The sequence below is a fragment of the Phycodurus eques genome, chromosome 8, assembly GCF_024500275.1.
Source record: "Phycodurus eques isolate BA_2022a chromosome 8, UOR_Pequ_1.1, whole genome shotgun sequence".
Classification (NCBI taxonomy): Eukaryota; Metazoa; Chordata; class Actinopteri; order Syngnathiformes; family Syngnathidae; genus Phycodurus; species Phycodurus eques.
The window spans coordinates 3,311,143-3,328,130 of NC_084532.1; the positions used below are offsets into that span (position 1 = coordinate 3,311,143).

General features: G+C 41.5%; 1 protein-coding gene across 5 annotated transcripts; it reads right to left on the reverse strand.

Annotated features, from left to right (window-relative positions):
* Nucleotides 1–881: 881 nt before the first annotated feature.
* LOC133406380 (serine/threonine-protein kinase MAK-like) lies at nucleotides 882–16,358 on the reverse strand. 5 transcript variants are annotated; one of them, XM_061683946.1, is made up of 15 exons: nucleotides 16,271–16,358; nucleotides 15,995–16,170; nucleotides 15,472–15,526; nucleotides 14,032–14,153; nucleotides 13,787–13,869; nucleotides 11,661–11,793; nucleotides 11,353–11,524; nucleotides 11,041–11,208; nucleotides 7,941–8,255; nucleotides 7,663–7,859; nucleotides 7,461–7,582; nucleotides 2,326–2,433; nucleotides 2,145–2,246; nucleotides 1,952–2,029; nucleotides 882–1,879 (listed from the first exon to the last, which is right to left on the reverse strand). In XM_061683946.1, exons 2-15 carry the CDS (start codon nucleotides 16,093–16,095, stop codon nucleotides 1,722–1,724), a joined length of 1,914 nt encoding a protein of 637 aa, XP_061539930.1. In that variant the 5' UTR covers nucleotides 16,096–16,170; nucleotides 16,271–16,358; the 3' UTR covers nucleotides 882–1,721. The 5 variants fall into 5 exon arrangements, with proteins under 5 accessions (XP_061539930.1, XP_061539934.1, XP_061539931.1 ...); XM_061683950.1 differs by lacking the exons at nucleotides 13,787–13,869; nucleotides 14,032–14,153; nucleotides 16,271–16,358 and having other exon boundaries at nucleotides 883–1,879; nucleotides 15,629–16,088; XM_061683947.1 differs by lacking the exons at nucleotides 13,787–13,869; nucleotides 14,032–14,153; nucleotides 16,271–16,358 and having other exon boundaries at nucleotides 883–1,879; nucleotides 15,995–16,085.
* Between the last annotated feature and the right edge of the window lie 630 nt (nucleotides 16,359–16,988).

A 16,988-nucleotide genomic window follows, 5' to 3' on the forward strand; every position in this document is an offset into this window, starting at 1 on the left:
AAATGGTCTTATCTTAAATCAAATAATTATTTTATTCCACTGGGTTTAAACCACAAAATAATCCTAAAATGGAAAGGTAACACTCAAGAGGCGGGCCAGCTTCCCTTTTGGTCCCGAAGGTGGTGGGGAAAGGCTTTTAGGAAGCTTAAGTGCAGAAGAATTGTTTTTTTTGTAACCTTGGCCAGATCTGTGCCTTGCCACAATTCTTTCTCTGAGCTCTTCAGGCAGTTCCTTTGACCTCATGATTCTCATTTGGTCTGACATGCACTGTGAGCTGTAAGGTCTTATATAGACAGGTACGTGGCTTTCCTAATCAAGTCCCAAACAAACAGCTGGAATCCAATGAAGGCCTAGAACCATCTCAAGGCTGATCAGAAGAAATGGACAGCACCCGAGTTAAATATATCAGTGTCACAGCAAAGGGTTTGAATATTTATGGTTGTGTGATTTATTTATTTTTTTAAATACATCAGCGAAAATTTCAAAAAATCTTGTTTTTTTCTGTCAATATGGGGTGCTGGGTGTACATTAATGGGGGGAAAAAATAACTTAAAATGATTTTAACAAATGGCTGCAATATAACCAAAAAAGTGTGCAATAAAGTGAACAATCTAAGGGGGTCTGAAAACTTTCCGTACCCACTGTAACTCATCTTGTCCATCCATCCATTTTCCGTACCGCTTATCCACTGTAGGGTCGCGGGGGTGCTGGCACCCATCTCAGCTGTCTTTGGACAAGAGGTGGGATACGCCCTGAACTGGTCGCCAGCCAATTGCAGTCATCTTGTCCAATAAAAACAATTTTATGCATTTATTTACAGAAAACACATTTTAAAACATTTTCATGTGCAAAGTGTATGCTCCAAAGAATGTTTTTTCTTTATGCATATATTTACATGCATGAATCCAGAAATTGAAAAATTAGGTTGCACAATGAGCACTTTTGATGGCATTTTTGCTGTTTAATGGTTATGATTTTAGTACAGTACATCTTTTGTGTTTCTGTACAGTGCAGTGTTTTGTCTGTATGGAAAGAGTTATGGTTATTTCTTAAATGCATGCAAGAAATTCATCATTTCTTCCTCTGTGGAGCTGAACACGGTAGAGGCTGACGTTTTTCAGGAATCCCGGGGGTCAGGAGTGAACTTCACAATCAATCACGATTGGGCAGGAGCGGGAGCGAAGGTCATCGGGAGCAGGAGGTAGCGGGAATTGCGAAAAACAAAGTCACCGCGAATTGAGGGGAGTGGAAACCATGAGACAGGAGTTGACGGGAGTGGAAACCATGACGGGTGTGAAAAAACATGATGTTTTTATTTTATTTTGACTTTAATCCAACACAGTAATCACAGAAGACTATATGCTGCAGTTTCATTCCTAGTGAGGAACGTGGAATCGTGTATATTATATTATACTATGGATCCTTACAGGTCTGAAGATACTGGTAGGAGGCCCGTGTGTGAGAAATGGGTGGGGGTTGGGTTTATGGTTTACGCCACCACAGGTGGTCACACTTCAGTACGAACAAATTGCTCCTGCAGAAATGCTTATCTGCGTGAACTTTGGAGGTATTGTGAAGGACTATGGCAAAATGAGTCTCTGCAATGTCAACAATACTGATTGTAGCATTTACTGGGCATTTTCTGTCCAATATTTAAATGTTTGACAAATTAGTGATAGAAAATGAGAAGTAATCAGCACATGGTCCTGTACACTGATGTTCTATCGATTGCCTCCATATTTGGCAGTCCAGTCTACCCGCCCATGTATTGGTGGCATGTTTATGTTTCTAGAGAAGGTGTTCATTCCTGAAAAGCTGCCATTTGGACAAGGACAAGGGATTTGAGGAGATCTGAAGTCATCATGGTCTATCTGAATATCTGGAGATAAGCAAAATTGAATTATTACAGCTTTGAAACTGCATATTTTACTTCTTCATCATTTGAACTTACCTTTATTCGAGAAGATTGCACACTTGGACAATTTGATTTTTGAGTCAATCCGGAGATCAGCAGAGGATGACAGATCAACTAAACATCCATGAATAAAGTCAGACGGATCAGTTTAGAAAATAGACATTTATTTTGTCCCAGTCAAGCGTTGATTCATAATTAAAAAGAATTAACACATGGTGATGTAATTTACCAGCAGAGGGGCCTCCGATCTGTGCTAGTGGCGTCATCTGTTTAGTGTCTTTAGTTTCTGACTTCTCAACAGGTGAAATATTTGTCTTGGACATGAAGGAGTCTAGAAAAGACAATTGATACAGAAGGAACTGGCACATTGTCAGTAAATTCTCATAAAACTATTTTGTTGTTGAGATTACCTTTAATAAGGGGGCGCTCCTGTTCCTGTCCTTGAGCTAAGCCCAAGATGTCCCACAGGCTTCTATTGACCCCCTGGTTCCCTGTTGAAGATCTTTTTGGATCTATGCCTGAAAAGCCCAAAAAAGGTGAGGGTGAATTTAGTGTTGCTGTGCTGCTGCATCAGGGTACTCAAATACAAATCGTTTATCTTTTCAATGAGTCAAAGAGTCATTTATTGAAGTTGGTCAGGCCACATGTCATACCACGTCATAAATGAATACTGTAATATTAGAAAACAATGTCCTTTTCATTCAAAACAGCAACAACAAATGGCAATAAAATGCCATTTCCATTTTGATGAATTAAATCATCAAATAAAACAAAACCTGTGGTGAATCCAAAACAGATATAACACGTTGCGTTGCTTCCCGTTTAGTTCGATTTACGTTTAACAATATAATCAAACTTTGTTTGTTTTTTTCTCGTAAAGGATCACCACGTCTATTTTTATATTGGTAAATTTCAGGAAAAGTGACGAAAAACCTCTATTGTTTCATAAATGAAGGTTGCTGCAGGAATGAAATAAGAGTCCTAGATTTCAGAGTTTTAACTGTTTCACTGTCGTTTTTGATAGAGGCAGTGGAAATTTGATAGAAAATGTAATTAAATCTAAAAGGGGAAAACTACAGGGAAACAATGCAGAGGGAAAAAAAAACAAGGTACAGGTGAACTTTCGTAAAGAAGGCTGAATTCTCGGGATAAGCTTGGAATGAGAATGTGCTGTGAGCTACGCGAAAGCTGGGAATTCCTGTTACTGTATTCTAAACCCAAATATGCACCAATTTGGACCTAGGAACAGTACGCTGCACTTACGTTGCGTAGAACACAATTTCACCAGGCTGGTCGATCTTTCCGATGGTTGGGCAAGGACGCCGAACAGGTGTATTCGACAAAAAGGAAGGAGAGGGGAAAAAGAAAGCAAAAATGGAGATACAGCAAGGGTAAGGTGGCTGAAGTGCCTTAGCGATGGTGTTCATCACAGGCTCGGAGAAGACTTGCGTCGCATTTCCTCCTGGACGGATCTTTTAACCGCAAGCCACCCCACACGCACCAAAGTGTGGTTTCGGGACGCGCTAGAGTGCTAGTGCCCTCCGCGTTAGGTTGAGCACGTCTCTGCCGCCTAGTGGTGGGAAATTACTTTGACCAGCGGCTTTTCAAACTTTTGGTCGCTATCTTGGGCACTGCACGCCAACGGGGGTCTTTGATGACTGGAAGCACAGGTTTCTCTGGGCACTTTTTATTTGTTTAAGGTCCGGGTAAGATCATTTAGGCATCCTTGTGGCCTTCTTGCACAGCGGGGCGGCTTGGAAGAATGCAGTTTATCAAGTTTGCTGGGGACATCTGGTTGATGATCCGTTACATTAACATCACATAAAACACTCTTAATGCCACATTCTGGTGCAACAAGTCATGGCTTATGCTATCAAGGCACTTACAGTGTGCTTGTGTGTCGCAACTCAGTGTGTCATTGATGCATACAGCCGAACGACACTTTTAAGTCTCCGTACACACGTTGGAGAGCAGTGATGCCGGTAATGCGTTACACCAAAATGCCGCCATTTTGAGTAACGAGCAAAGTAACGTGTTATAAACATTTCACCTTTTTTTTTCTCGATATTGTAGTTAGTCGTTGTATACATTTTAGTTAGGGATAGTTAAGAATATAGTGTGGTTGCTTTGTTTTATTGTTGTTTTACTGTAATCTGACTACTCTTATAAAAAAAAAAAAACTACCGCTTTAGATTACTTATAATGTCACCAGACCACATTTTATGAGTAATGCGTTACATCATTGGTCATCAATGTCTCTCACCCCTAATTTGTGGCTGGTGATGTGAACAAAATAGTATAATAATAGATAATAGTAGAAAGCGATTGGGAGGTGACTCTTTATTCTACAATGGACAGTGACGTTACATTACCATAAGAGTGCAAAGAAATGCACGATTTCACTATCGGAACACTATTTTTGTGATTTTCCTCAGTAAAATGTGTATTTGTTATTTTTTTATTTACACATTAAGAAGACAGTTTTAATGGCATGTTAAACACACAATGCATGGTGGGTTAATTATTCATACCAAAGTGCGCGGTCATAAATCGTCATACAATAAGGACTGACTCACTGAAGGATTTACAATACTTATCCTAAATTCTATTTATAATGACGTCACGTAAGTAAGTGCTTCTTCCCCCCATCAATCACCCACAGCCTTGCGAGTTAAGCAACTGCATAATCTTGTCACCATTTCTCGCACTTCGCATCAAAATTACAATGGTGGGAGCAATGATGTGTGTGCGTGTGTGTGTGTATATATATATATATATATATATATATATATATATATATATACATACACACACATACATATATATATATATATATATATATATATATATATATATATATATATAAATAAATGTGTGTTATATACATATATGTGTGTGCATATATATATATAAATAAATATATATAAATAAAACACATATTTATAACATATATATATATATAACATATATATATATAACATATATAACACACACATATATATATATATATATATATATTTACTTTACTTAAATATCACACACCCCTAAGTATTCAGACCCTTTCCTCAGTATTTAGTAGAAGCACCTTTTGAGCTAATGAGTCACGAGTCTTTTTGGGAATGATGTAACAAGTTTTTCACACCTGGATTTGGGGATCCACTGCCATTCCTCCTTGGAGATCCTCTCCAGTTTTTTCAGGCTGGATGGTGACCGTTGGTGGACAGCCATTTTCAGGTCTCTCCACAGATGCTCAATTGAATTTAAGTCAGGGCTCTGGCTGGGCCATTCAAGAACAGTCATGGAGTGGTCCTGAAGCCACTCCTTCGTTATTTTAGCTGTGTGCTTCGGTTAATTGTCTTGTTGGAAGGTGAACCTTTGGCCCAGTCTGAGGTCCTGAGCACTCTGGAAAGGTTTTTGTCCAGGATTTTAGATCTGGGGATGAGGAGGGCCCGAGGACAGCAAAGGCCAATCTGTCCCGTGGCATCAGGGAGGCCAAGAGGGAGTACTCCAGGAGGATCGCCCACCGGTTCAGTAACAGCAATGACACCAGGAGTCTGTGGCGAGGTATACAGACCATTACGGAGTACAGATCCTCACAATAGACCTGTGACAGCTCCACCTTCCTGCTGAATGAGCGAAACAACTTCTTTGCTCGCTTTGAGGCACACAACAGCACACCTGCACACAAGTCTCCGCCCCATCCTGGTGACCAGGTGCTGACACTGACCCGGACAGCGTGAGAAGATCCCCCGGCAGAATCAATGCATTAAGCCCCTGGCCCAGATAACATACCTGGTCGTGTTCTGAGGGACTGTGCAGCTGAACTCACAGATGTCTTCACGGACATCTTCAACACCTCCTTGAGTCAGGCTGTTGTCCCTACATGCTTCAAAGCCACCACCATCATCCCGGTCCCGAAGAAGTCTCCCTCCTGCTTCTGTCCGGTAGCGCTCACTCCCATCCAGATGAAGTGCTACGAGCGGCTAGTCATGCACCATATTAAGTCCTCCCCTCCTTGGACCCCTTCCAGTTTGCATATCGGTCCAACCAGTCAACTGATGATGCCATTTCCACCGCCCTCCACTCTGCCCTCACATACCTGGACTATAAGGACTTATTTGTCAGAATGCTGTTCATAGACTTCAGGTCTTCCCCCAACTGTTTCACAGACTGGACCAGCTGGAGCTCAACACTTCAATGTGCAACTGGCTGCGGGACTTTCTGGCAGGAAGACCGCAGGCAGTATGGGTCAGCAGCAACACATCCAGCACCATCACTCTGAACACGGGCGCTCCTCAAGGATGTGTGTTGAGCCCCATCCTCTTCACCCTGCTGACCTATGACTGCACACCGATACACAGCTCCAACCTCTTCATCAAGTTTGCAGACGACAACTGTGGTGGGGCTCATCAGCAATGGGGACGAGACACACTACAGGAGTGAGGTGAGCCGCCTGGCCGGGGGGTGCATGGAAAACAATCTGTCCCTGAATGTGGAGAAAACTAAGGCGATTGTTGTGTACTTCAGGAGAGTGCACTCCCAGCATGCTTCCCTGCACATCAACGGTGCAGTGGTGCAAAGGGTGCGCAGCACCAAGTTCCTAGGAGTGCACGTCACTGAGGACCTCTCCTGGACCAGCAACATCTCATCACTGGCCAAGAAAGCACACCGGCCTCTCTACTGCGTGCGCACCTGAGAAGAGCCAGATCCCCGACCCCCAACATGTGCTCCTTCTATAGAGGGAGACCATCCTTACCCACTGCATCACTGTGTGGTATGGAGCCTCCACCGCATCCTGCCGCATGACTCTCCATCGCATAGCGAGGGCAGCTGAGAAGATCATCGGAACCTCTCTTCCCTCCCTGCATGACATTTACAGCACCCGCCTCACCCGCAAAGCTCTCTGCATAGCGGGGGATGTCACCCATCCATCTCACAGCCTCTTCAGTCTGCTGCCATCAGGAAGGAGTCTGCGGGCCAGGACCAGCTGACTTAAAAGACTATATTCATCAGGCTGTCAAGAAGCTAAACTCTCTGCCTGCTCTGCCGCCTCGACCTCTCTTGTCCTCTGCCCACCTGAACTCTGAACCCCTACCACATGTGGATGCACACACACACACGCACACCTCCCCACACTGCCTTCTCATTTGTAAATGTTTTTATGTGCCTTGGTACTCAAGACTTTGACTATGTTGCACATGTCTCCTAGTCTTTGATATTTGCACATTTAATTTATACTTTTGATACTGTTTATACCATAGTTTTATTCAGCTTCTTTATGCTGATGTTTATTATTTTTACCGTCTTTTGTAGCACCGTGGGCCCTCGAGTACCATCATTTCAACCCTCTGTATGTGCTACGCATATTGTAGAATTGACAATAAAAACCTTGATTAATTGCTCTCACACATGAAAGCAAATAGTCTTTGTACTTGAACTTTTATGAAGGAAATAATACCTTGGGGAAAATGATTTTGGGCGAAATTCTGTTTACTTGGTAGAGTGACTCGAGAATGACCTTTAGGACTTTATCGTTCACTCTCACCTGGTAGGTATCTGGACTGCTGCAGGTAGTGCTGTTTGGGAGACAAGATTGTGGAGTCCCCTCTGTCCAGTCCATTGTTGCCAGTTGGTTTTACTGGTGTAGAAGTCTTTGACACAGGAAAACTAGACAAAAGTGTTTTGTCTTTACACTGTAAACAGAAATACTTACTTATATATTATAATACGATTGAATAAGCACTGACCAACTGCTCGACACATCAAGGGCTTCATCCCTCAAAGCACTGATGGTGGGTTTTTTGGAGATGGAAACTCCAACATCTGCATCATCAGCAGTATCCCAGCTGTCGACCGATTTGATAGACGTTTGACCCCATCGTCTTCGACCAGCTCTCACTCTGGTAACACTGTTCCCCGTTCCCGTGGTTACTGTTTGTGTAGGCTTTCATTTAACAAAAAGATGGAAAATATGACTTTATAATCAAATTTCACCCTGTATAATATGTACTTGAGTGATACATACAGTTATGGGCTGCCTGTTTTTTACCAGGCTAAGAGGTTCCTGCTGTTCCTCTGAGAGCAAGCTGGGACACGCTTGTTGTTGTGTGTCCGCCTGCTGGGATGGTTGGGGGGGATGAAGGGGCTGATGGAGAGCTTGGCTGCTGGTCTGTGATTCTGTTTGGGCTTTTTTGGGCTCCTGAGACAACTTGTTTGTCTTACATGGAGCTTTTTCTTCCACAGCTCCTTTGAGAGCCTTTGACAGGAGCTTGTGCTGCTTTGAGTACTTCAGAGGGACACCAAGTGACTGACCCACATAAAAGTATGGATACCGCAGTGCCTGGAAATGATGCAAAAATACAGACCATGTTGAGCAAAAACACATCATTTGTCTTATCTGGTGTTATAATGGTAGGTACCTGGGCAGTGCATGATGCCTTGTCAAAAGGCATCTCTAACATACTTCTAAAGCACACTGGCATCTTTAGAGACCCAGTCCATATTTCCAGATTTATACAGTGAAAGCTCCAGACTCCAAAGTCCATGAAGTCATATAATTTGGAGTTCAACAAAAATGTTCTGGTAAATATAGCTTAAAAATTTAGGGGGCCAAATCATCATGCATGAAGTCATGAGATACAGTAGGCCAAAAAAGTATTTAGTCAGCCACCAATTGTGCAAATTCTCCCACTTAAAAAGATGGAAGAGGCCTCTAATTTTCTTCATAGGTATACCTCACTTATGAGAGACAAAATGAGAAAACAAATCCAGAAAATCACATTGCCTGATTTTTAAAGAATTTATTAGCAAATTATGGTGGAAAATAAGTATTTGGTCAATAACAAAAGTACATCTCAATACTTTGTTATATACCCTTTGTTGGCAATGACAGAGGTCAAACGTTTTCTGTAATTCCTTACAAGGTTTTCATACACTGTTGCTGGTATTTTGGCCCATTCCTCCTTGCAGTGCAGACCAGGGATGTTTCGGGGCTGTCGCTGGGCAACACAGACTTTCAACTCCCTCCAAAGATTTTCTATGGGATTGAGATCTGGAGACTGGCTAGGCCAGTCCAGGACCTTGAAATGCTTCTTACGAAGCCACTCCTTCGTTGCTGTGTGTTTGGGATCATTGTCATGTTGAAAGACCCTGCCATGTTTCATCTTCAATGCCCTTGCTGATGGAAGGAGGTTTTCACTCAAAATCTCACGATACATGGCCCCATTCATTCTTTCCTTTACATGGATCAGTCGTCCTGGTCCCTTTGCAGAAAAACAGCTCCAAGCATCATGCTTCACGGTAGGTATGGTGTTCTTTGGATGCAATTCAGCATTCTTTCTCCTCCAAAAACAAACAGGTTGAGTTTTTACCAAAAAGTTATATTTTGGTTTCATCTGACCATATAACTTCCTGTTAATCCTCTTCTGGATCATCCAAATGCTCTCTAGCAAACTTCAGACGCGCCTGGACTTGTACTGGCTTAAGCAGGAGGACACATCTGGCACTGCAGGATTTTAGTCCCTCGTGGCGTAGTGTGTTACTGATGGTAGCCTTTGCTACTTTGGTCCCAGCTCTCTGCAGGTCATTCACTAGGTCCGCCCGTATGGTTCTGGGATTTTTGCTCACCGTTCTTGTGATCATTTTGACCCCATGGGGTGAAATCCTGCGTGGCGTCCCAGATCGAGGGAGGTTATCAATGGTCTTTCATTTTCTAGTAATTGCTCCCACAGTGGATTTATTCACACCAAGGTGCTTACCTATTTCAGATTCAGTCTTCCCAGCCTGGTGCAGGTCTACGATTTTGCTTCTGGCGTCATTTGACAGATCTTTGGTCTTGGCCATAGTGGAGTTTGGAGTGTGACTGAGGTTGTGGACAGGTGTCTTTTGTACTGATAACGAGTTCAAACAGGTGCCATTAATACAGGTAACGAGTGGAGGACAGAGGAACCTCTTAAAGAAGAAGTTACAGGTCTGTGAGAGCCAGAAATCTTGCTTGTATTCTTGGTAACCAAATACTTATTTTCCATCATAATTTTCTAATAAATTTGAAAAACAGATAATGTGATTTTCTGGATTTTCCCCCCTCGTTTTGTCTCTGATAGGTGTGGTATAGCTATGATGAAAATTAGAGGCCTCTCTAATCTTTTTAAGTGGGAGAACTTGCACAATTGGTGTCTGACTAAATACTTTTTTGCCCCACTGTATGTCTGCGTATCTTGTAAGACTTGAGTTCAAAGAACAGCCAAAGGATTATCTCTTGCTTTGTAAACAAAAGGTTACCAGTGATGGTAAAGAGAGAAAAGGTGCAATGATCATAGAACCAGCAAGGGAATATATTTATATTGGAAAGCGGTACACGTGGCGGCACGGTGGCCGACTGGTTAGAGCGTCAGCCTCACAGTTCTGAGGACCTGGGTTCAATCCCCGGCCCCGCCTGTGTGGAGTTTGCATGTTCTCCCCATGCTTGCGTGGGTTTTCTCCGGGCACTCCGGTTTCCTCCCACATCCCAAAAACATGCGTTAATTGGAGACTCTAAATTGCCCGTAGGCATGACTGTGACTATGAATGGTTGTTTGTTTCTATGTGCCCTGCGATTGGCTGGCAACCAGTTCAGGGTGTACCCCGCCTCCTGCCTGATGACAGCTGGGATAGGCTCCAGCACGCCCGCGACCCTAGTGAGGAGAAGCGGCTCTGAAAAATTATTTGGGGTCTGACCATTCGCATTATCCTTACAATACATACTGTAATGGTATGTTCATATGGGGTGCCATTTGTAAAGCGGCTGAAACTAAAAATAACAGCAATATTTTGTCACATTCAGCTTCAAACAGTGCTTAATAAACTCCAAATAATAAATTGTACACCTAAATCCTAAATTGAAATGTGGGGACCGGTCTTTGTTACAGGCCTGCCCGCCTTAAGAGTGCTTGCTTGCCGGCCTCAACAGAGGTAACTTTGAAGTCCTAATTACTGATGTGTGATGGGTATTAGGTTTTCCAATGTTTTTTTTTTTTTTTTTTTTTTTTGCAGGTCTACGTGAACAGGCCTCATGTTCTTGTGTGTATATGAAACCTATAAAAAAACATCACGAACAACTCAAATAATGAATCAAGTTTTAGATGTACCTGGGCAGCATTTGGCCTTTTCTTAGGATCCCACTGTAGCATGTCTTTCATTAGTGTGATGGCTTGATCGCTGGCATTGGGAATCAGAGAGCTGAGGCAGGTCGGGACACATTTTGGAAAACGGAAGTTCATTGAGCTGGCTAAAATATGGCCCTCAGGCCAATCTGCCTAATGTGTTAAGAGACATGAGGAAAAAACAACAGGAATCAATGTGAATGTATCCTCTAGCAAATCAATGTTTAAGTTGAACAACTGTGTTTAGAGTTAAATCACAGGTGGAAAAAAAATAAGTCAACGGATATGTTGGCTCACCTTCTTCAAAGTTCCCAGCACTTGACAGATCTTGAAGATCTCATCCACCTCACTGTTGCCAGGAAACAAGGGTCGGAGGGTGTAAAGTTCTGCCATGATGCACCCTACTGCCCAGATGTCAACAGGTGAGCTGTACGAGGTGAACTTGAGCAGGATTTCTGGAGCTCTGTACCTGTTAAACCAACAGTTGATACTCACAACATGTATTTGTGTGTTTTTTTATTTTATTTATTTATTTATTTTTTTAATATATAGTTTGTCACTCAATTAAAATTGAATTTTAAAAACAGACCTAATTTGTGTCTCACCATCTGGTAGACACATAATCAGTGTATGGTGGCTGGGAGCGGATTTCTCTGGCAAGCCCAAAATCTGCAATCTTAACCAATTCTGGACCAGTGCATAGCAAGTTCTCTGGTTTCATGTCACGGTGGAAATACCCTGAAAACAAATGTATCAAATGTATCATATCCTTGAGTGAGCTGGAGCCTATCATAACTGATTTTGGGCAATAGGCATGGTATGCCCTGTACTGGTCACCAGCTATTCGCTGGACACATACAAACAACCATTTACACTTACATTCCCACTTATTGATGATTTAGAGTCTTCATTTAACTTAACATGCATGTTTTTGCAGACACGTGCAAGAGACATTTTGGGGGCAGGTGCTTAAGCTAAAAAAGGGCACCCTTTGCCAAAATTATTCACACAATTTTTAGAAAAACAGTACCATAGATGTACCGTAATTTCTCGTGTATAATGCGCCCCCCCCCCCCCCCCCCCGCCGCCCCCCACAAATGGTAAAAAGTCAATAGTGGCTGTTACACATCGGTATAAGGGCAAAAGTAAAAAAAACTTTCACATTTTATAAGTGTATGCCGCCATCTAGTGGTTATGAAAAAGCAGTACACTTTAATTCACCAATTTTTTTTTTTTTTAATATGGTTGATGACTGAACAACAATGATCATTAATTTCTTTATGGTTACGTTTTGTTTCATAATAATGCTGTCCTGAAATGCTTGACCGTTTAATTTGCTAACCATTAAAATAAAATTAAATGTGTTTCCCCTGGTCCTTCGTGTTTTCTTTAAAGAATTGTACCCATCTTACAAATTCTGCCTGGGTAATCAAACATATGAGCGCAACTGTATGTTTTCAACTACGGAGGTGCATATTATACATGGGTGCGTATTATACACGGGAAATTACGGTACTGTCATGGTCTGTGTTTTGGTTTGGGTTGTGTTTAGTTTTGTTCCATGTTTTCCTGTGTTCCATGTTTGTCGTGTGCTCATTAAGTTGTTGTGTGCACCTGTTCTCGTCACCTTTGTGTCGACCAATCAGCGCTCTCCAGCCACTCATGTCTTGTCCCCTCCTCGTTGTCTCGTCTATCTGTTTGTATTTAGTTCCCTGGTTTCTTTCAGTTCTTGTCGGTTCGTTGTCGTTGTCACATGTCTTTGCCATGTCATAGTCGTCAGTTGTCTTTATCATTGCGGTATGTCATTGTCAGGTGTCATTTTCTCTATCTATTCCACGTCTTACTCACAGGTCATAGTTTGTTTCCAGTTTTAGATATTCAAGTGTTTCTTTGTTACTTTGGTTTGGTATCTGTTGTGGGACTTTGTTCAGTTTTCCTTTTTTGTAGATTATATATTATTTTGAGACTCCCGCACTCCTGCCTTGCCTCCCTGCTTCCCTGCAATTGGGTCCACCGTATTCTTGCCATGCGTTACTCGCCCTCGCCCTAACCACGTACGTGACAGGTACTTATGTATTCATTTCTGTGAACACAAAGCAACACAGTCAATACACCTACTTACGTAGGAGGTGAAAGGAAGTACAGTGGATATGAAAAGTCTACACACCCCTTATCAAATCGTTGTGTGTGCTGTGGATTCGCGAGGGGCACAATTCTCACAAGAAATCAAATACCAATTTGATCTCAAAACACTTTTGGGAGGAATTTATGACAGAGTGAATATTTTAAAAATGTATATATTTTTTAATATTGATCAATGAAAAAAAAAACAAAGAGCACTTTTCATCCACCATAAAAGGGGCTGTTGCTCCAGCACCACTAGGGGTCTATGTGTGCATGTGCCTATGTTTTTGGAAGGTGGGAATAAACAAGAATAGCTGGAGAAACCCCACACAACTACCATGAGAACATGCAAACTCCAAACAGGAAGGCTGAAGGTGAGAATAAAACCCCAAATCTCAGAACTGTACAGCAGCATTTCTAACAACTACTAACAATGTGAAACACAATATAATTTTGTGAGAAACCTGCTTTTAGGTTTCAACCCCAAGCATACTGTATCTGCTATCCAAAAGTTACCTTGCACAGATATTTTTAGAGTTCAAATATCTACCAAAGATGTCTGAAGGTAGTTCCTAATTAGATAATATAAAGAATGATAGTTTCTTACCATGTTTGTGCATAAAAGCTAAGCCAGACAACACTTGAAACAGCATGTTCCTTATCTCGTTTTCAGAAAACATTGCATGGCTCCTGGGAGCATCAAAGATTAAAAAAATTAATAAATAAATAAAAATAATCAAATTAAATATGAGCAATAATTTACGTGAATATGCAAAGCAAACGAATGCTGTGTTGAGATGAAAATGACAAAAAGCCACATAAGCACGAGAAATTAAACTGACACGATGTTACCTGTCATTCATGAGCTGGTAGAGGTTTTCTTTCATATACTCGAAGACAAAGAAAAGGTGGTCATTTTCCCTTATGACCTCTTTCAGTTTTATTACATTGGGATGGTTTAGTTTCTTCAGCGACTGTCAAGGGAAAACAATAGTAATCTGTAACAATTCTGCTGTATAAATCCTTTACAGTCAGTGTTGGGGAGTAACTAATTACATGTAACGAGATTACGTCATTTCATTACAACATTTCTGTAATTGGAATTCATTACGTTACCGGGAGAAAATGTGTAATCCGTTGCATTTGGAAATTTCCATCATTACAATTTTAGTTGCATTTGAAAAATAGATGCAAAAACTTCTACCTTCTAAAGTCAAAGCTTTTGTTTGGCTGTCTGGTCATTTGCCCTTCTGCTATATCCCAAACGTGACATATTTTTCCAAACATGACCTTGAAGCGCCACCTTGTGGTACACTATTAGTTTGTCTGAGGTTTTGCAAAAGATAGACTTGTACAGTGGGTACGGAAAGTATTCAGACCCCCTTAAATTTGTCACTCTTTGTTATATTGCAGCCATTTGCTTAACTCATTTAAGTTCATTCCCCACCCCCCCCACCCCGCCCCTCATTAATGTACACAGAGCACCCCATATTGACAGGAAAAAACTGAATTATTGAAATTTTTGCAGATTTATTAAAAAAGTAAAACTGAAATATCACACAAAAGAGCACTGACTTCTTAACAGTTTCATCTTCATAATTTTGGAAAGCGCACTTATTTGGGTTTATATATATATATATATATATATATATATATATATATATATATAATATAATATAATGCATAGTCCTGCACTGGCCCATCCTGTCCTATTTGCTCCCCCTAGCATCCCATCGTCACAGCGTGTAGCAATGCCTTTCCAGTCCACATACAAATAAAATCCAACTCCTGTGTAATATTGTTATTATTTTCGCACTATACTGTTGTTATGCTGTTATTGTTTTCTGTTTTCTTACAGCTGTTCTCTTTCTGATGTCAAGTCAGTAACAATTATCCCATCACCTGAACCTCAAATGGTCGCTGGACCCACAGCCAAACAGATTAGTGTTTGAAAAGCAAAGGGGGAAAAAAGGACAAAATCCGACTTCTAAAAAAGGTCCAAATTAGGGACATTCTGCAATTCAAATAAAAAGTTCCGTTCTCGTGCACACAGGTAGACAATTTACTGAATGGCAATAATATGCTTGTAGTTTGCAGGATTTTAAAACTGTACTACTTCATACTGTAAGCTGTTTTCAATATTTGTATATATTTGTTTTCCTTGTTTAGAGAGGGGTGTGAGATATTAGCAAAACCTCAGTGCAGGTCAGCCACCACTGCAAGCCGCAAGCACAATCATAAACATGATTTCGTTACCTGATTGCGTGTCCAGTGAGGGTGTAGAATTCTTACCTTCAACTCCCTCAGATTCATGCATTCTTCCCAAGAATAAAACTTCCTCTTCATCCTGAAGAATGAGAGAGCAATTCTCAGGGGTTATTGTTATTCCATTATATATTTAGATATTTTTGCGAACACTCGCCTGTGCTAACAATGCAGCTCTGCTTACCCTTTGGCTTTGAAATAAATGACAGCGCTTCTGCCAATTGAAAGTAGCTCTTTTGATCAGGAACTCTGGCCAGCCGAGCTGCTCAGTAATTGGCTGAGAAACTTTGTGCGGGGGGGGTTATTTTGTAAATATAATGAGGTTGGTTATTATGTTCGAAGGAAATGTAGATAAAAAAGGAATTACTTGGTTGTTTCACAACAACTCAAGTTTCACACTTGATGGGTGGACAGGCACTAGGGAGATCTCAATGGTTCAATACAAACAATGCAAAGTCAAATTTCCAGTTCATGAATTATGCCTTACTCCACTTTGATCTCGTTTTTTTTTTTTTTTTCCCCCTTCCAAATGTCACAGCGTTCCTCTCACCTCTTGATGGCAACCAGCTCGCCCGTCTCATTGCTCTTGCTCAGGAGTACACTTCCGTAGGTGCCGTCCCCCAGCTGTTTTAGCATTGTGTAGCGGTTCATTTTTCCACAGACGCCCCCCCTCCTCCTCAAAGAGGAGCCTTTGCAGTCCGACACAGTGCGGCGCGCACTCAATCACTGTAAAGCACCACAAAACAGTATTATTTATTCCGACTGGCAATCAACCATCTACTTACTTTTCAAACACTGAAATGGAAGTTGGGGTTTTGTCCTTTACCTGTCTTTCTGTATATTTCCAAGGAGGTTTGGCTGCCTGTTTGGTTGCTGTTTGTTGGGGTGCCTCACTCAGCTAAACAGGGATAAGCCTTTTACAGCAAACAGAACAATCCGCAGTGAGCGGAAATGGATTAAGTTGTCATGTGGTTCAGAATGTGTGCCAGGAAATAACCTCAAAGGAGAATAAAACTGATTCGTAGTCCACCAAGCTTGACAATGGGAGCAACTTGTATTTAGGGCATCTTAAATGTTCTTAGAATGCACAAAACGGGCCAATATGATTATATAAATTGCATACTAAGTATGTCTATTTACATGAACAAGCCAATTATATTTGTTGGTGATAATTATCTCGACCAATTGTCATTAACATAAAGTAAAACTTGAAACTATATGGGGAATTTTCATTTCATTTGATCAATAACTGTAAAGACAAAAACCTAATGTGGCTATTTTTTATGCTGCCTTGGCTTTATATGGGTAAATGTCTCCCATGTTCAAACATTCACACGCTCACTGAGCGGGAATAGAACCCACGCTGCCGGCACCAAAGTCAGGCGAGTGGACCACCACACCATCAGTGACCCCGCTTGCAAGTCCCATCCATCCATCCATCCATCCATCCATCCATCCATCCATCCGACATTGTCACTGTACTAGTACATACATTTGTCCAGTAGATGGTGGTAATGTACGTCCAAAGTGCCACGAGCTGCTGC